Genomic DNA, 19,198 nt, shown 5'->3' with positions numbered 1-19,198 from the left:
TATCTTTTTTATTTTTTGTTCTGTGGCAGAAATAATCTTCCATAATGATCTTTTTCATATTAATAAAGCAGAATAAAAATAAAAAGCCAAAAAGGCAAGAGTAAAAGAGCTCTTGCCACCATTTTCTTCCTGGAGAAACAGATGTTGCATGAGAAATATGTTAATTGTTACACACTCTTTTACTGAACAATGACATGACAACTTCAAATGTTTCAAATGCAATGATTTAAAAATTAAGATAGTGTTGTTGTGACCAAATTAGCATGTTAAACATTTTTTAGATAATACAGTAACACTTTAGTTCAGGGACCAGTTCTCACTATTAACTAGTTGTTTATTAGCATGCCTATTATTAACATATTGCCTGTTTATTAATACTTATAAAGCACATGTTCTGCATCCCTAATCCTACCCAATACTTAAACTTAACAACTATATTATTACTATAACTATTAATAAGCAGCAAATTAAGAGTTTATTGAGGCAAAAGTCCTAGTTAATAGTTAGTTAATAGGGAGAATTGGACCTTCAAATAAAGTATGACTGATAATACAGTAGTTTTACCAAGGTTAAGGCCCATTTACACCAAGAACGATAACTTAGGAACCCTAACTATAACTATATTCAGATGATATCGTTTTGTTCATTATAAGCTCGCTGCAGTTTTGTCGTCTGCCGCTTTAAATGCTTGAGCTCTTTAAGGTCAGATGGATTCTGATTGGCTGTCAGTGTTTTTATCATTCATCAGGATCAGAAATACTGTTCTGAAAGAGATTCCAATCATGTCATGCATGTGTGGTATGACCTTTCCTTAAACCTGGTCATTTTTATTATTAAATTATTATTATTTTTTAAATTAAATTTTTATTTTTAGATTGTTAGTATTGGCTACATCAAGACAAAATCTACATACATTTATGCATTCATGCATTTGGCAGATGCTTTTATCTTGTATTCCCTGGGAATCGAACCCATAACCTCCTGTTTTAGCTACATTATTGTATGAACAGTAATCGCATATACATTTTTGGGAATGACAGACAGAAAAAAATACATTAGTGGAAAGTTTCCAGCTCACTCCATGAAAGAGATTTGTAGCTCAACTTCTGCTCCACATCTGTCTGCAGGTTCTCCTCATAGAGGAGCTCTGTAGTAAGACCCCCAGCTTCTCCTCGGAACATTCTGTTCTGGTTCCATGCCTCCTTCATACATCTCGCTTGTTCCATTTCTTTAAAAGAACAGCCAGATGCAACCAAAAGAGCCACTGCTATGATGTCTGCAGTAATTACGCAGAAATTACCGACAGCCTGCGTTACAATGAGAGCTTTACAGGGCAGAGCTGCACAGCTGGTTTGTATTTTCCTGAATGTCAGGCTCGCTGGCTCCATCCATGTCCAGATTCAGACGTGTTAGAGAACACTCTGTGTGATCTTCACTGAGTTTACTGACAGACGCACAATGCTAGTGATGGGATGAGCCCATAGGTGTGTGACAGCTGCTTCTGTTTGCTCAGGTACAGGAGGAACCTGTTACGCTCATTCATCGTGGCTCGTATTCATTCATCATGGCCTGGATTCACACAAAAGAGTGCTGCAGTCACGGTTTGCTTGGTGCTTATGAATGAGTGCCATTCAGTCGACTGCAACACTAGCTTTTGTTCACTGTAAAAAAAAAAAATCCATAAAATTTAAGGTAAAAAACTGGCAGCTGTGGACGCCGGAATGCTACCGTAAAAAATACGCTAACAACATTTTAGGTTTTACGGTTTTAACTTAAATTTACAGTTATATACCGTAATTTCATTAACTGATATAATGTTAATATACCAACCTATTGAAGTACTGAAATCTGTTTTCACAGCTTCACACAGGCCACATGATGAACCAAAGCCGATCACAAGCAGCTTTTAAATATTAACATATATAGAAGGTGCACAGTGTCATGAGTCGTGTGGTGAGACGCATTAATAAAACTCTCATGTAACTCAACCACATATTTGTGCAGACGTGATTGATTGATGCTTCAGGTCATGCAGCTTTTTTTATTTACAATTTGAAAAATTAAAAATTAAAAAACTAGTGAGCAACCACACAGCAGTGTTATTTTAGTATCAATGAGATACTAATATAGTTTATATCAATATTTTATTACAGATTTTTTTTTCATTTTTCGTTTTTTTTAATTAAAAAAATTGTAAGTTTTGAAAATTGTAATGTTTTGTTGAGTTTTGTCCTTTTATGATTTGCTTTTTGTTTTTGCTTTTTTCAAATGTCTGTATAGCTTTAAATAATTTTTATTTTTAGTTATTTTAGTATATATCAAGTTAAACAAAATAGATAAAAAAAATACTTTTCCTGGCGTTCGAGGTTGTTGCAGTAATATCCCTTATGCTTTTTCATCCAGATCTCACTCTGATCTGCTGTCTAATTAGCTGATGTTTTTGTCATTTCCCAGGTTCTCCTCATCCTCATCAGATCCCGTCTGCATCCGTCTATCCTCCTCATTCCAGACTACCTCAGGTGCAGCAGTTCATTCCCTCATACGTGAACACACACTTCCCCTTCCCGTCCCCTTCGTCGGCCCCGGGCTCCCCGAGTCCCCTCGGCTCAGATGTCTCCAGTCCTGTTTCAGACGTCTTCCAGACGTCTCCGGCTCACCTGTGGCCTCCTCACAGTCAGCCGATGTTCTCTCTGGCTCATGTGATGTCTATGGCCATGAGCATGGCCCAGTCCTTCATGCCCGCTCCGAGTCTGGTGCAGGCTGGGTATCCCATGCTCTACACACCCCAGTATCCTCCGGAGGCACAGTATAACCCCGAGTATTACCAGAGCGTGGATTCCCAGTATCGAGACGCCGTGATGTCTGCTGCTTCCAGAGCTGTTCCAGCATCTGCTTCGGCCGGCCAGCAGACAGCAGCCGCTGCTTCTCAAGAGGGAACGCTGTTCGCAAGGGAATCCTCCAAGGAATATCCTCATGGATACAGAGCGGCTTTCCCCAGACACTTACTGGAGCAGAGGAGCAGCCCCGGCTCTTCATCTGGACAGTCGTCTTCCTCACGAGCCAGTCCAGACAGCAGAGTAAGCCTTGAATTTCCTGATTCATTGAAAAAAATTTATAAATACAACGGCAAAGGCCTGTGTTCATTTACACGTGAGCAGCTCAGGATCTGGTGTTTTCTGCAGCTCGGAGGGTTTTTGCAGCTTTTTCAAATGCATGTTAATGCAACCCAGTCATCTCTCAAACATGTAACGAGAAGAGCATATAAACCTGCTTTTGACAACAAAACAGAAGATTTGAAAAAGAAGACATTGAGACATACATATTAGTATTGTCATTTTACAAATTAAAACTTTAAGTAAAATTCAAATCAAATAATAAAAATGATTAATATTTTGCACTGCAATATTACAATAATAATAATATTAATAATATTAAAAATAGTTAGTCGTATTTATATATTTGTTCACTTTATTCATTATTTGTTTTTGACCAAATTGTGCATTTTTGTCTTCACATTTTAAATGATATTTTATCAGAACAATTCAAGCCTTATCTGCTTCTCAAAAACAGCCTGAATAAAATGCGGATTTTAGGAAAATTTATATTGTATTTTGAATGGCAGTAAAAATATAATAAAATTAGTGCTGTCAAATGATTAATCACATCCAAAATAAAAGTTTTTGTTTACATAATACGTGTGTTTGCTGTGTATATTTATTATGTATATATAAATACACACACATGCATGTATATATTTAAGAAAAAAGTGATGTTTATATGTTAAATATATTTCTATATAATATAAATTATATTAATATAAATATATACATGTAAATATTTTTTAAATGTATACTGTATGTGTGTGTATTTATATATATACATAATAAATATACACAGCACACACACGTATTATGTAAACAAAAACTTTTATTTTGGATTAATTGTGATTAATCTGACAGCACTAAATAAAAGTATAATAAGTATAATAAATATAATAACTGTAATGAATTAAATTTTTATATATTTTTTATAAACAATTCATTTATGACATTTAATTAAAATTGCAATTTTTATTTAATCATATAAACATTAACAAAAATTAATGACTTCATTAAATATTAATTTAAAAATAATCACTTCATATTTCATAAAGTTATTCCATCACTCCATCATTTCCAAGTCCGGTGATATATGATTAATTTTGAGCAAATATATAACCCCAGTCTGGGTGGAAGCAATGCTGTGTGCGGATCTAAATCAAATCAGTGATCTGGTCTCATTGAGTAAATGTTTCTTTGTTGCGTTGTGGCTGTGTTTGTTTCCATAGTGTTGGCATTGTTTTATATGACTGAATGTACCTTTGAATGTGCTCATCCTCGGTTATGAAAGCCAGATGTGGAAGTTTGTCTGAATAAAGCACTCTTGCGTTCTCTCCAAGGTTTCATCATCCAGTCCTCGATCATCGTCCCCCCCGCCTGCGCTAGAGTGCCAACAAATCTCCTCTCCATCTGGTGAGACATTGACCCTAAAACACACACATTTACACACACTTACGCAACCCTACCGCTCCACACTACCTGCTACTCTCTTCTTACATAATGTGCTTTTATAATGTAGCGCCACTAAAGGCTTGTGGACACTTATTAAATAAGCCTGTGGAGGTCTTGCGAAAGCAAAGTGTTGTTTTGCTCCTCAGAGTCAGTACACAGTTGATGTGTCCCTGAAAGCAGAGCTATGCTGGCTGTGTTCGGAGTGGAACACAAACATAACCCTTCCTGGATATTACAGTATACACTCAATACTGCCTATTGTCTGCTGTTTAGAAACATTAGCCTGCAGGAGTGTATGTTTGCTGCACACTTCAAGTGCATTAAAGTTATTAAGATCAATACAATGTGTGCAGAGAGTAAACAATATATGTATGATGTATGTTTATGTATATATATTTTATGCAAATATTTCACTAGTAGGTGTGGAAAAGTAATAGAAATATGTCAAACAAGTGGCCCTTATTTAAGGACGAAGGCTGAAAATGTTGTTCTGTGCATTTCTCTGAAAATCTGAGTAAAATGAGTCGTTCCAGACATTGTTCAAAAGAATAGCGTACTTTGATTAAAAAGTTGATTAGAGGGGAAAACATATGAAGAAGTGCAGAAAATGATAGGCTGCTCAGCTAAAATGATATCAAATGCTTTAAAATAGCAGCCAAAACCAGAAAGATGTGGAAGAAAACGGAAGACTACCATTCGAATGGATCGAAGAATGGCCAAAATGACAAAGACTCAGTCAATGATCAGCTCCAGGGCGATCAAAGAAAGTGTAAAGTTACCTGTGAGCACTTTAATAATTAGTATGTGAAGCCAAGCTATCGGCAAGAAGCCCCCGCAAAGCCCCATTGTTGAACAAATGAAGAGGTTACAATTAGCCAAAGAACACACTGACTGGCCTAAAGAGAAATGGCACAATATTTTGTGGATTGATGAAGCAGAATTGTTCTTTTTGGGTCTAGGGTCCACAGACGACCCCCAAACACTGAATTCAAGCCACAGTACTCTGTGAAGACATGGTGGTGCAAGCATCGTGATATGGGCATGTTTCTCATGCTACGTGTGTATCTCTGTGTGTGTGTGTGTGTGTGTGTGTGTGTATCTCTGTGTGTGTGTGTGTGTGTGTGTGTGTATCTCTGTGTGTATCTCTGTGTGTGTGTGTGTATCTCTGTGTGTGTGTGTGTGTGTGTGTGTTCATATAGCAACTTATGTGATCAAGTGATCAAGTTTTGAACCATTCTGATGTACAATGTAATTAAATTAAATTTCAAATATAATTTAAAAAAATGGCTGAAGACCAGCACCAGAGGGCTAAAAAGGCAAAATAAGCATTTTATTTCCGGGATGACCCCTGTCCATCACTGGAGCGCAGTGTGATGAGGTCAGATGTGATGACAGAACTGTGATTATCTGCTCTTCTGACCGTCACTCGTTCTCTCTCACAGAGCTGAAGTCTGCTGTAACTGTGGGCCGTTTTCACGTGTCCCCCAGTAAAGAGATTCCTGAAAACACACCAGCCGTTCCTCCGGATAATCACATCCACTCTCTGGATCAGAATCCAGCAGAAAAACGGCAGCTTCTTGCCTCCTGCGAGGCTCGGCGGGATTTATTGAGTTCTGCTGACCGGCCCGAGACACAGAGCGATCGGAAAGAAGACCGAGAGGGGCAGATGGATGATGATGATGAAGAAGAGACGCCCGTGGATAAGAAATACAGGAGGAGGAAGGGCCGCAGAGCAGATGTCATGGGCACGTCGGTGGACAGCGGTTTTTCTGTGTGGGATGGAAACACGGCCAGCCCTCCGGTCACTGCTCCTCTACACAGCCTCTGGATGAGCTACACCCGCAGCTCCTCCTACCTGAGCAGCGACGAATCAGAGAGCGAGGACGAGGAGATGTGGGCGGAGCTGCAGGAGCTGAGGGAGAAGTAAGAGCCCTTTAGAGCCTTTCTATCACATGAAAGCTTACTAAAATGTTCTTCGCACTCAGAAAAAAGGTACAAAGCTGTCTCTGAGGCACTACCTGGTCAATACGTACCATTTAGTTACCAATATGTACACTTTTGTCAATAATATGTACCTCTAAGACAGTAATATGCAGTCTTTAGGGCTTAATAAGGCACAGATGTATACTGTTTGAGAAGCTAGTGACAGCTTTTGTACCTTTTTTCTGAGAGTCTTAAATAAAAATGGTTCTTTTCTTTAAGTTTTCACCAAAAGTTCTTTGAGGAGCCCAAAACGGTTCCTCTACACGCTTAAAAATATGGCATCAATGGTTCCATGAGGAACCTTTAGCATCCTCTGAACTGTTCCATTGCACAAAAGCTTTCTTATAGTGGAAAATGTTCTTTAATGTTTTAAAATGTTATTCAAATAGGAAAAAATGGTTCTGCAACACTTTACCGGAAGTGTTTAGTAAAGTGATTTTAATGCATTAATTAGGTTATTGTCTTTTATTGCACTTTATAATGCTTTGTTCCCAATGGTTCTTTTAGGAACTGTTCACTAGAAGGTTATTTGTAGAACTCTTTTATTTGTCGTAAGCTTTATCTTTAAGACTGCTGTAAGAAGAAACTGTGTTTTATTGTATTTCTCTCAAAATCAGGCTTTTCCTGCAGACACCTCTTAAGCTTTTGCTGCGGGTCAATGTTTCCACATATTGCATAATAATTTGACCGAAACGTTTGTATTGAAATATTTTACCTAATTTTATATGCTGTCAATGATTAAAGTGTGCAAGATGATGGGTTTTGTGAGGAAGGAGCACCTTTATGAAAATATATATATATATATATATAGTGTCCCTGCAGCACAAAAGCAGTCATGAGTAACACAGGTATATCTGTAGCAATAGCCAACAATGCATTGTATGGATCAAAATTATCCATTTCTCTTTTATGACAAAAATCATTAGGATATTAAGATCATGTTCCATCAAGATATTTAGTAAATGTCCTACTGTAAATATATCAAAACTTCATTTTTGATTAGTAATATGCATTGCTAAGAACTTCATTTGAACAACTTTAAAGGAGATTTTCTCAATATTTAGATTTTTTTGCTCCCTCAGATTCCAGATTTTCAAATAGTTGTATCTCAGACAGATATTGTCCTCATATCCATACATCAATGGAGAGATGATTTATTCAGATGATGCATAAATCTGAATCTCATGACTGGTTTTGTGCTCCAGGGTCACATGTGGTGATTTCAGTATAATGCGTTAGACAGGCATGGACTGTATGGGAGTTTGATCTGTGGGATGGGGTCACTGGTGTAGTTTTGTGCTGCGTGTGACGGTCAGACGCTCTTCTCCTCTGCTTCTCAGACACCTGTGTGAGGTTCAGTCTCTGCAGACGCTGCAGAAGCAGGAGATCGAGGAGCTGTACTCCAGGATGGGGAAGGTTCCTCCGCCCTGCATCGTGTCTCCGGCTGCCATGCTCTCCAGCCGCCAGCGCCGGCTGTCTAAAGGAGCAAACTTCCCCTCGTCTCGCAGAAACAGCCTCCAGAGAGTCGACATTCTGCCTCTAACAGGTCAAACACACTTCTCCATTTCCACAGTCACTAGATCAAGCGCTCGTGGGCTTCATGGGTTGCATCAGCGTATAAGCACCGGATCGGGAACGCACTGCAGTTTAGCGTTGCTTCTCTAACAAGCATATCTGTCAAATAATTCTTAATTAGACTATGGTCAGTGTTGGGTTGGTTACTCTAAAAAAGTAATGAATTACTAGTTACTAATTACATCTTCAACAGTGTAATTAGATTACTGGACAATTACTCTCTCCAAAAACATATTACTAATTACTTTCTAAATCCTATATCGACCTCAACAAGTTAATGATTCAAGGATAGACATCAAATGATTCTTTTAATTCTTTCAAATAAATAATAATCAACACACATTCTGGTCACACTTTAGATTCGAGTCCAATTCTCACTGCCTCAAAATACTCCTAATTACTGCTTATTAATACTTAGTAGTTTAAGAATTGAGTAGGATTAAAGATTCAGAATAAGGTCTTGCAGACATTAATATGTGCTTTTTAAGTAATAATAAAGAGCCAATATCCCAGTAATATTCATGCTAACAACCAACTAGTTTAGACACTAAAGTGTTACTAATATTCTTATGAACTCAAGTGTTTAAAGTGAGAAGGGTGCATAAAAGCATGCGTTTTAAGCTTAGACTTTAATCCAGTATTGTATTGTGTGTAAATATTCTACAGTCTATACACAGCATTAAGTTCAATTACACATGAAGTAACTGTAATTAAATGACAGAAAAATAAGAGTAATCCCTTACTAAAGTAATTAAATGACACTGAGTATGGTAAGACTTCATTATAGTTGATGACATTAATTACATTACAGTATTTATTTGTCTTTATTAATGTTATAAAACACAATTGTTCATTGTTAGTTCATTTCAGATCAGGTCCATTAAATAATGTTAACAGATACAACTTTTGACTTCAATAACAACTAGTCATGTTAGAAATGAGCATTAATTAGGATCACTAATTACTTTAGAAGTATTATTGTCAGTTCACAAATGAAACCTTATTGTAAAGTGTTACCTAGATATGATAGATTTTATTAACATTTTGAATCAGTCTTTATTTTTATACTTTGTTTTCATTTAAATGTTTGTTTTATTTGATTGAAGTTAACATTTATTTGAAGTATTTTTTGAATGATTTAATTTTAGTTTTAGTTCAATTCTTCAGCAGTTCTTCTTGGTATCAACAGATCTCATCGAAAGGATTTCTGTCTAAAGTATTTCTCATTGTTTCTTTTCACTGAACACTGAACAATGCCTACCTTTTCTTTTCCTTATAATTCAGACAAACCAAGAATCTTACCGGTCAGTTTAATCACAGCTTTTGTATCTCTGATCAGTACAGAGACCCAGAAGTGCTTTTAGATGAGGCTGGATACAGGACGTTTAACACCTGTGCTGTGCTGTGATTGGTCCACAGGGATCATGAGGAAGAACTCCCTGAGCGGCGACAGCAGCAGCAGTTCACAGGACGGGTCACGGCCGACAAAAGGAGTGACGTTCGCTGCTGATTTTATCGGAATGGTACGATTCTTCTGCTGATTTCAGCCAAACATGCATTCTTGATAAACAAGCCCTTCATTTGCATCTGCTTTCATGGAATTAACATTCCTCCATTGTTTGATGCCATTTAGGCAAACATAAAAGAAAACATTAAATTAAATAAAATGTATATAATAAAATCTAAAATTAATACAATATAAACAATTAATATAAATATAAAACATTTTAATTTAATAAAATTAAATAAATTATAAAAAATAAATATGTAACATTTTAATAAATTTCAAATGGCAAGTTTTAGATTGTTTTATTTATTTTATAATATAGTGCAACATTCATTCTCCATTGCAGCATTGTCTTTCACTAAATGAAAGATTTTTTTATTTTAATTAATTTATATGCACCAATAAAACAATGCATTTGTAATGAGCAATAATTACCAATTAAAAACTGTCAGTTTGAAGCGATTCACAGACATGGATCTTTCTGACTTCAGCATCATTCATGCCATTGAAGCTTAAATCAGAGATATTACTCGTGAGTTATGAAACGATTATGATCAAACACAAACTGCACACAGTGCATATATATTCAGGGAAGGTTCCTTTGGAAATGTCATAGTTACAGATTACTATTTAAAATGTAATAGTAGTTTAACTATTTCATCTACTTTATTAAAGGAATGTAACTGATTACTTTTCTATATTTGTAGCAAATGTTTTCATCTGCTAATCACTTTGAATCATGTAAAGCAGGCAGGGTTCACCTTCTCAACACTGATTACTGTCAGGATTCACAATCCTTCACTTCAATTAAGATCATAATCATTTCATTTTCAATCAGACTGACTTTAAAATCATAACAAAGAAATAGTTTTAGTGGCTATGACAGGAATCACTGGCATCTAACAATGCTTTGGAAAAAACAGTTAATCTTAATAAATAAAGCATATGCATAAACCTAAATAGGAAATAAAACAGTTATTGAAAAAGCATCTTATTCTGTCATAAACTCCTGAAACATTGCTGTCTCATATTTTAGAGCAGTCACTGTAATTTATGAAAGAAATCAATTTAATGTTTGTGTGTGAAAATATTCAGATGTAACTCTCTTTGTAATCATTAACATTTTCATAAGTAACTGTAATTTAACTACATTTGTTTTAAATGATGTAATGTAACTGGTTACTCCCCAACACTGTGTATATTGCATATATATTGTGACTATCCAGTATATGCTTCATTAGTAGCACATAATCATACGCTAGTTCAATCAGCTCTTGGGAAATGTAGCAAACAATGCATTGCAAGGTTTGTCTGTTGTTTCAGTAAGAATCCTGAGCCTGCTGCATCAGACTACCTCATCCGCTCATGACCGCTCGTCTGATCCTGGAATATAATGCAGTTTCCAGCGCTGCGTGTTTCTGTGAAGAGCCAGCGGTTGGACGGGACTCTGCTGTTTTATGATGCTGTGATGTTCTCTCTGAAGACTTTCTGAAACTCTCCAGTCCACGACTGGACCTCAGACGTCCTGCTGTCTCTGCGCTGGAGAAACTCCACAGATATCTCTGCTCTTATCTGACAGGGTCTCTTTTATACTCCAAATGTGAATACATAAATAAAAAACTGATTTTGGGTGGGTGGGATAAATATATATTATTTTTGCATTGATTATGCCAGCTTTGAGATTTTCATCCGCTGATGTGCAGAACCTCTTGACTTTGACGTCTGTGTTTATATATATTTACATATATATTTAATTGTCTTTTATCAGTCTGACTTCATGTGGAAATGTTAGATAGCTCTCCCAAATTTGCTGTGTTTCTTCATCAGATTTGGAGAAATGTGTCTCAGCAATGGATGCTCTGCAGTGAATGGGTGCCGTCAGAATGAGTTAAAACATCTTAATGCTGGATTTGTTTCAGCTTTTGTCTCACAATTTGGATTATTGTGATGTTTTTATCAGCTGTTTGGACTCTCATTCTGACGGCACCCATTCACTGCAGAGCATCCATTGCTGAGACACTGATGCAGAGACACATTTCTACAAACCTGATGAAGAAACAAACTCATCCTGATCTCAGATGAACTAAGAGTGAGTGCATTTTTAATTTTGGATGAACTATTTCTACTAACTGCACCAAAACTCAAAGAAAGTATCAGCCATAGAAATGAAGACAGCTGTAAACGCACAGTGCACTTTGGCATGAGGTTCAGAGTCCCATCTGGGGCAGCACAATAGAGTCGCTCATAAATGATTGACTGCTAATGTTTAGTAAAGAGCAGTCAATAAAAGTGCATTTGTTTCTGCAATATTAACACAGTATGCTCAGATTCTTCACCACATTTATACTTTCTGTAGCTTTAGTGTGGAAACATGCATATGGTGAAATCACTGTTTATATTCTAATTAACTTATGAGACACACTGACTTGCATGATTCAGAATATGAATGAGCAGAAATAGATGTTATTTACGGTAAAGGCTTATTAAAAAGTTGTCTTTTTCCTTTTTGCCATGAGGAATTACACATTTCAGACTTTCAATCACACAGGAACAGCATCTTTAATATGAAAACCCAAGAACATCATCCATTCATGGCTCATTAAAAACTGTGAAGAATCATATGAATGCCTTAAAATGTGCAGTTAGACACAAACACAGCCGACGTGTTTCAGATAAATGTGACTTTATGCTGTTATACCGCTCTGTGCCTTCTCTATCTTATAGTTTATGTACAATAAAGTCAATAAATATACAGAAGACTGAGTATTCATTTCTGACACTGCAGCATTATCTCTAGAACACATTTTTATTGAGTTCAAAACAAAAAAAAAATCAAACAAAGCGTTCCTGAATCTGATCTGACTCTGATTATGCGTTCACACTCAGAGATCAGTTACTGTAGCCAGTGTTCATAGAAGAATATCATGATATTCAGTCTCCAAGGATCCTGCTGGAGCTGGTCAGATCTGGAGTCTCTGACGCCCCCTGCTGGCCTCGGTCAGTTGGCTCCGGTCTTTGGGGCCCGTAGTTTAGCAGCGCTGGCTTCTTCATCGATTTCATCCATGACTCTCTCTTGGGATACAGAGTAGAAAGTGTAGCCATCTGTGGACGGCCGGTGAAGGCAAATAATGTAATCATATCTCTACTACAGTCTGAGGAGGACACAAAAATGAACATTCTGCAACATAAAAGCCAAACTATATTTTGATGAATGCTGCTGGTAGCAGTTGTTTTTCTCCATACTGTGTAAGTCAATGGCTGCAAGCAACATGCTTCAAAACAGCTAAATCCCTAATATATCATATCATATAGAGTGGAATATGACATGCTCCTTTCCCCGTTAAAAACTCCTGTGATCCACTCTCAGTCTTGTCTCAAATACTGAATAAAAATAGTGAAGACTTATATTGTTAGAAAATATTTCTATTTTGAACAAATGCTGCTCTTTTTAACTTTGTATTCATCAAAGGAACAAGTATCCTGTTGTAAAAAACAATAATAAGAGTTTCAACATTCATAATAAATCCGTATATTAGAATGATTTCTGCAGATCACAGGAATACAGGACACTAACACATTCACACAGGACACTGATATCATAAACTGCAATAAGATTTCACAATATTACAGGTTTTCTGTATCTTTGATGGAATAAACAGCCTTGAAGATTTTAAACTCTGGGATATTTATTCTAATTCCCACACATTCCTGATTGTTCAGTCCATCTCTATACATTCTGAGACAATTATAATAACTGTTTCTTAGTAAGTAAAATATAGAATATAGCATGTTTACAGTAAAGAGATCAATGATTAATAGCAGCTGTGTTCTGCTCCAGATGAGTGTTACAGGATACACATACAGTACAGCTGAACGTGACAGATGAAGATGATGAAGATGATGAAGATATAACACATGACTGATGAAGATGATGATGATGAAGATATAACACATGACAGATGAAGATATAACACATGACAGATGAAGATATAACACATGATGATGAAGATGATGAAGATATAACACATGACAGATGAAGATGATGAAGATGATGAAGATATAACATGACAGATGAAGATGATGATGATGAAGATATAACACATGATCAGATGAAGATGATGAAGATGAAGATATAACACATGATGATGATGAAGATATAACACATGACAGAAGATGAAGATGATGAAGATATAACACATGACAGATGAAGATGATGAAGATGATGAAGATATAACACATGACAGAAGATGAAGATATAACACATGACAGATGAAGATGATGAAGATGAAGATGATGATGAAGGATACAGATGCCGAGGACCACGGCGCCGATAGCGAGGCCCGTCGCGATGTTTCTCCCGCGGAGCTGGCCTGCTTTCTTCTTCCACTGCTCCAGCTCCACTCGCCGGATAAACTGCTGCTGTTCTCTGGTCAGCTCGTCTTTAGAGGGGTCTATTCTCTTCGCAAACTGCGCTTCAGGTTTGGGCTCCCCTTGACCGCTCGTGTCCGCCATGTTTGCGTGACATAACGCGACGTGACTTTGCACATCAATGCTGCGTCGAGTTTGCGCAGCTCGCTCTCTGTTAGTTTGCACATCAATGCTGCGTCGAGTTTGCGCAGCTCGCTCTCTGTTAGTTTGCACATCAATGCTGCGTCGAGTTTGCGCAGCTCTTTTTTGTTTTAAGGTCAGCGTCGAGATCAGCTGATGCCACTTTACATGCTTTTCTTTCTTCTTTCTTTTAATTCTTTCAAGAATCGTTTTATAATACGATATGAGAGCTTTTTGATTGAAGGAGACTGTTGAAGCGATGATAATAATAAATAATTAATATAGATCAGAAGATAATATTTTGCTGCTGGGTTTATCTTTGTGGATATTTATTAACCAATCAGACATTTAAAGCCAGTTTACATGTAGCTTTACTATTTGTTTAATTTTTAACAAGTTATAGAAATGCTAAGTAAGTTTCCTGTGTCTTTATTATTTAAATGAACTAAATTTAAATAAGTTAGATGTGGATCACGTGATCGATGAACTGCTCCTGTCGGTCAATTACATATCAATATAATACAATTCATTCATATTCATTCTCATATAATATCAGTTAATTCTGTAGTTACTGCGCTGATGTTATATTTCTTGTGTTTTTGCATATTGAGGAATTTTATTCAGAATAAAACGCGTTGATTCGTTGATGTCGTTGTCACGTGGTTACTTCTCTCTCAGGATCGACCAATCACAGTCGGCTTTATAAAATAACCGCCATTCTGAAGGCGCTATAAATGTGTGAGTTATTGAAAGTACAGTAAGGTGCTGAGGTTAATGAGGAGCAGGTGATGTCCAGCAGGCCTGTGTTCTCGAGCAGCTGCAGCTCTGGAGAGCTGTCTTTAGACATCTTATCCGACATTCTGTCCAACCTGAACAACACCAACCAGCTTCACCTGGAGACTGTGTCCGATCTGTGCGGATGCCTCACAGACAGCAGGCTAGTGGGTGAGTGCTGTGGCCCCTAACGAGTGCACTAGCTGCTAGTATCACCATACCATACTCAGATATAGCACACATCCACAGAGACAGCACTAACTCATATATCACAATCACAAGAGTTATAGACATTATAAACCCGTTTATTAGTTTGGAAAGCATGATAATATTCAGTGAAACCTGATAAACTGAAGCACCTTCATTTAATAACTCCATATATCACACGACTCATTATGAGGGGTTTGTTACGCTATAATAAACATTCACTTTTAGTTGTTGTTGTATTGTTTGGGACAGTTATATTCATTTAGAGATGTTAAAATAATGGATGTCAGATTAAATCATTAACAAGCGTTTCATAGTGTTTTCTAAAGACTGTTTAAAATGAGAAAATATGAATACATTTACATTTAGTCATTCAGCAGACGCTTTTATCCAAAGGACACGTGGAAAGTTTCTATATATGATAAATAAAGAGAAAACCGATAGAATAGAATCAGAATAGAGTGCGTTAGAGTCAAATAAAGATGGGATTGAGTTATTATTTATTGAGCGGACACAATAAACGGTATATTAGTGGGTGTAGTGTGACCCTGATGTGTTCAGTTATGACTGTGATGCATGGATTATGATTATAGAGCGTGTGTTTCATCTGTGTGAGGAGCTGCGGCTGAACCCTGCGGTCGGGTACCAGGCCATACACATACTGCAGAGGTAACTTCAAGAGTCTGGAAAGAGCATTATTCTCTGTAAACCTGGGTAATGCTCCTTCACTTCGTCACGCTCCAGGTTTATGGTCAAGTATACTGAAGATCTAATCCTCAGCCAGAGAGGTCAAGCAGCGTCGTCTGAGGAGCTCATCCTCCAAACGCTCCAGCAGAAGCTCTTTCTCTCCGTCCTCTCCAGCGTCCAGATAGCCAGCAAACTGGACCTGCACTCCCATGTACGTTTCTCTCATAAACCAGAAGCTGGCCAGTATTCTGTATGTGATCGGCTGTATTTATATTCATCTAGGTGGTGAACAATGAGACTGCGATCAGATTTCTGCAGGCTGCCGGTTACTCTTCAACCAAAGAGCAGCTCTTGGACTCTGAGATTCTCATTTTAAAAACTCTCCAGTTTAACTTGAACGTCCCGAATCCTTTAACGTACGTGGAGACCCTTTTGGAGGTGCTGGGTAAGATGATTGTCTCGCATCTCCGCTTGTCTTACAGCTGACGCACATTTACAAACCTCTGCCTCTTTCTTCACAACTTCACACACAAATCCAAGAATGGCACGCACACAATGCCAAACGCATCACAGCTCTTGAAAATTAAAGCATCGCATTCAAAATATCACAAACACGTCTCAAAAGCAAACATTTGTCTTGCATTGCAAACACCTTTGCCATTATATTATATTGCTGGATATATCACACACACAGTTATTCAAAACCAATAGCTCTTCTTTCATGAGCTCCTGTGTACATTTCTGTTCAAGACTGAAAGTAATTGGCAGATTTTGTTTTGCTGTAAGCATTTGTGGCTTTGAATACAGTATTACACAGTGTTTCTGAAACTGAGTCAAAGGCTGAGAATCAGTGTCTGGTTTTGCAGATTTGGTGTGTGCTTCTGCTGTTTGAGTGACAGCTTTCATATATTGTGTGACCAGTGAATGTTTCGTGTGCAAGCAGCTGAATAATGCCTGTGTTTGTGCACCTCCAGGCCGTAACGAGGCACGGGTTCCTGTGGCTCAGCTGCATCAGCTGTGTGTGTGTGTGCTGCAGTTTATTTACCTGCAGAAGGAGACGATCTACCACTCTCTGCTCATATCTGCCACCGGACGCTCCAGCCCTTCTCCGGAGCAAAGGTGAGGCTCTCTATTAATGCTCTTTAAGGTGAAGTATGTCATTTTGGTTCAGATGTTTCTCTATCGCAGAAGAGAAAACTATAAATAATCCGTTCTTAGTGACCACCGAGGTCAGCTGCAGCTTGAGCAAAGTCTGGTTTCATCCTAAATAAAAGTTTTTCTTTGCATAATATATGTGTGTATATACACAGTACACACATTATATACACAAACGTTTATTTTAGATGCGATTAATAGTTTGACAGCACTAAAATAAATAAATACAGTACAGCTTTACAAATGGTTCACATAACAATAGTTATACAAAGATATACTCTTGTCAGGTATATTTAGATGACATTAATAAATGAATTAGTAAATCTTTACCAATCTTTGCCACTGTCCTTCAAACATCTAGGTTTTATGCTTTTGTCAGCAAGACGTTTTGAATCATTTAAAAATACAAGAATGATCATTTATTCGTCTATATATTTACTATAAGTACTAGTCAGAATAAGTCTGTTGTGCCAGCTTTAAAATAAATATTACACTGACTGACGATGGAACAAATTTGAACCCATATTTTGACATTTTTATTTTCACGTTATCTGAAACACATTAGCCACTTTACTTGCATTCAATATGCTTTCTATGTTCATATAATCACTTTTGTGAATTAACTTGATGTGTCTGGTCTTTGACCCATATATACTTCATTCTTTACATTAGAAACAATAATATTTTGACAAATAATATTAAATTTTTTATTTAAATACATATAAATGCAAGCTTCAGAATTTATAAAGAATTTAGATATGGCTAAACTACAGTACATGTTTTCACTTATAGAAATTGAATAAATTAAGTTGATTGATTAATATAGTATTTATTTTAGATGCCTTCTTCGCAGCTGTTTTTTCTTGCCTTAGAACTGTGTTAAATGCATGATTTTATTGTGATTTGCTGCAGATGTTGCTCGAGAACGAATCTCTGGATCAAACAGAGCGTTTATAGAGACCTGATCTAAACTGGGTTCAGAAATGCAAGCGCTGGAACTTTAAAATATTTCTCACCGGTCCAACGGTGGTATGAGTTTCATGTGATCAGCCGCCTAGCAACATAATAAATGACCTCATAAACACCTTAGCAACCACACAGCGTTTCCCATCAGCGGTGTGTTTTGTGCTCACGTCTCCTTCAGGAAATGTACATCTGGTGAATATATTTGCTGGCATGTGAATTACACACTTTACCTTGAGCAGGGTCATCAGTCATTGGTCATAGAAGGATATGAAGTGTGTCTTGTGTTTGTAACAGAGCCCAGTTTGTGTCTGTGACCGAGGACTTCATGCTTCTGGGAGTTGGAGTCATTGCTGTGGCTGCCTTCATTCATCACATCTCAATGTGGGAGAAGGTACAGAACGGCTCCTGAATCCTGATGGTGATTCAGTCAGTCAGCTGTGAAGCGTTTAAGTATGTATGATGGACTCAGAGTTTCTGCTGAGTTGGGTTTGTGTGCTGCAGGTGGTGGAGGAGCTGACGGGAATAACAGGCATTTCAGGCCAGAGCATCATGGAGTTTGCGTATGTCACCCTGATACACATCACCAAGACCAGATCCGTCTGAAATAGCATGAACACAATAGAGCTGGAGTACAGATAGAAGATGACTCCTATAAGAAATCACCTTGTTTATTTAGATTTCTCTCCAAATTCTCTTGTGAAAGTACAATGTAACGATAAATCATTAAAATGAAAGAGGCACTTGCCATTCATGTTTCATTATGCAATGATTTCTAACCTGTTCCCTGTCAGTTCCACTTTTTGACCTAACCCTAACTTAAACTGTTATAAATTACACAGACTTAAGTTTGGTCTCCTTTTTAAAGAAGACACTTGGCAGATTATTGTAGAAGTGAAAATGTTTATAAAGATTATATAACAAAAAAAGTTATATAAAATATATATTGTACGAAACACGTTTTACTCTAAAACTGGTAGAATATCAAAACAAAATTCTGAACAAGTTATGTTCCAAATTTGAGGTTGATATCTCAAAAAATGAGCTTTCAGTGAGGTTATGTTTGGGCGCAGTACCAAGCTGTTCCACTAGGTGACCATCAAACTCCATTAGTAACCGTATAAGGGCGTCTTCATTGCCATGTATGGCTTGAGTGATCTGAAACATGTTTTTACATACTTTTCTCAATATTAGTAGTAGAAGTAGACATCACTATTAAGGGCAGTATTTGATTTCAATTCAACCTCAA

The 19,198-nt window shown here is 37.1% G+C and overlaps 3 protein-coding genes across 4 annotated transcripts in view; 2 read left to right on the top strand and 1 right to left on the bottom strand.

Annotated features, from left to right (window-relative positions):
- LOC306852288 (serine/threonine-protein kinase WNK4-like) overlaps positions 1 to 11,013 on the top strand; it is a 60,859-nt gene extending 49,846 nt beyond the window's left edge. The window contains exons 16-21 of the mRNA XM_079389002.1: positions 2,455 to 3,077; positions 4,439 to 4,511; positions 5,993 to 6,473; positions 7,874 to 8,079; positions 9,528 to 9,631; positions 10,943 to 11,013. Coding sequence (XP_079245128.1) covers positions 2,455 to 3,077; positions 4,439 to 4,511; positions 5,993 to 6,473; positions 7,874 to 8,079; positions 9,528 to 9,631; positions 10,943 to 10,984 — 1,529 coding nt within the window. The 3' untranslated portion in view covers positions 10,985 to 11,013. The remainder of the gene's footprint in view (positions 1 to 2,454; positions 3,078 to 4,438; positions 4,512 to 5,992; positions 6,474 to 7,873; positions 8,080 to 9,527; positions 9,632 to 10,942) is intronic.
- Positions 11,014 to 11,653: 640 nt separating this feature from the next.
- Positions 11,654 to 14,157, bottom strand: LOC306852016 (cytochrome c oxidase assembly factor 3 homolog, mitochondrial-like). The gene is made up of 2 exons (XM_079388584.1): positions 13,923 to 14,157; positions 11,654 to 12,717 (listed from the first exon to the last, which is right to left on the bottom strand). Exons 1-2 carry the CDS (start codon positions 14,125 to 14,127, stop codon positions 12,614 to 12,616), a joined length of 309 nt encoding a protein of 102 aa, XP_079244710.1. The 5' UTR covers positions 14,128 to 14,157; the 3' UTR covers positions 11,654 to 12,613.
- Positions 14,158 to 14,832: 675 nt separating this feature from the next.
- Positions 14,833 to 18,868, top strand: LOC306852555 (cyclin N-terminal domain-containing protein 1-like). 2 transcript variants are annotated; one of them, XM_079389477.1, is made up of 7 exons: positions 14,833 to 15,108; positions 15,738 to 15,813; positions 15,889 to 16,042; positions 16,114 to 16,276; positions 16,806 to 16,950; positions 18,247 to 18,343; positions 18,454 to 18,868. In XM_079389477.1, the coding sequence occupies exons 1-7, from the start codon at positions 14,952 to 14,954 to the stop codon at positions 18,553 to 18,555; spliced, it is 894 nt and encodes a 297-aa protein (XP_079245603.1). In that variant the 5' UTR covers positions 14,833 to 14,951; the 3' UTR covers positions 18,556 to 18,868. The 2 variants fall into 2 exon arrangements, with proteins under 2 accessions (XP_079245603.1, XP_079245604.1); XM_079389478.1 differs by having other exon boundaries at positions 14,857 to 15,108; positions 15,925 to 16,042; positions 18,454 to 18,709.
- Positions 18,869 to 19,198: the final 330 nt, after the last annotated feature.

Source organism: Barbus barbus (assembly GCF_936440315.1).
Source record: "Barbus barbus genome assembly, chromosome: 32".
Taxonomy (NCBI): Eukaryota; Metazoa; Chordata; class Actinopteri; order Cypriniformes; family Cyprinidae; genus Barbus; species Barbus barbus.
Note: the sequence above shows the minus strand (reverse complement) of the source record. Positions and strands in the feature narration are given on the sequence as shown.

Coding starts and splice junctions, on each gene's coding strand:
- LOC306852016 (XM_079388584.1), bottom strand. CDS start 14,127: ATGGCGGACACGAGCGGTCAAGGGGAGCCCAAACCTGAAGCGCAGTTT. Junction 12,718..13,922: donor CGCCGTGGTCCTCGGCATCT/GTATCCTTCATC, acceptor GGCCGTCCACAG/ATGGCTACACTTTCTACTCT.
- LOC306852555 (XM_079389477.1), top strand. CDS start 14,952: ATGTCCAGCAGGCCTGTGTTCTCGAGCAGCTGCAGCTCTGGAGAGCTG. Junction 15,109..15,737: donor CACAGACAGCAGGCTAGTGG/GTGAGTGCTGTG, acceptor TTATGATTATAG/AGCGTGTGTTTCATCTGTGT. Junction 16,043..16,113: donor AACTGGACCTGCACTCCCAT/GTACGTTTCTCT, acceptor ATATTCATCTAG/GTGGTGAACAATGAGACTGC.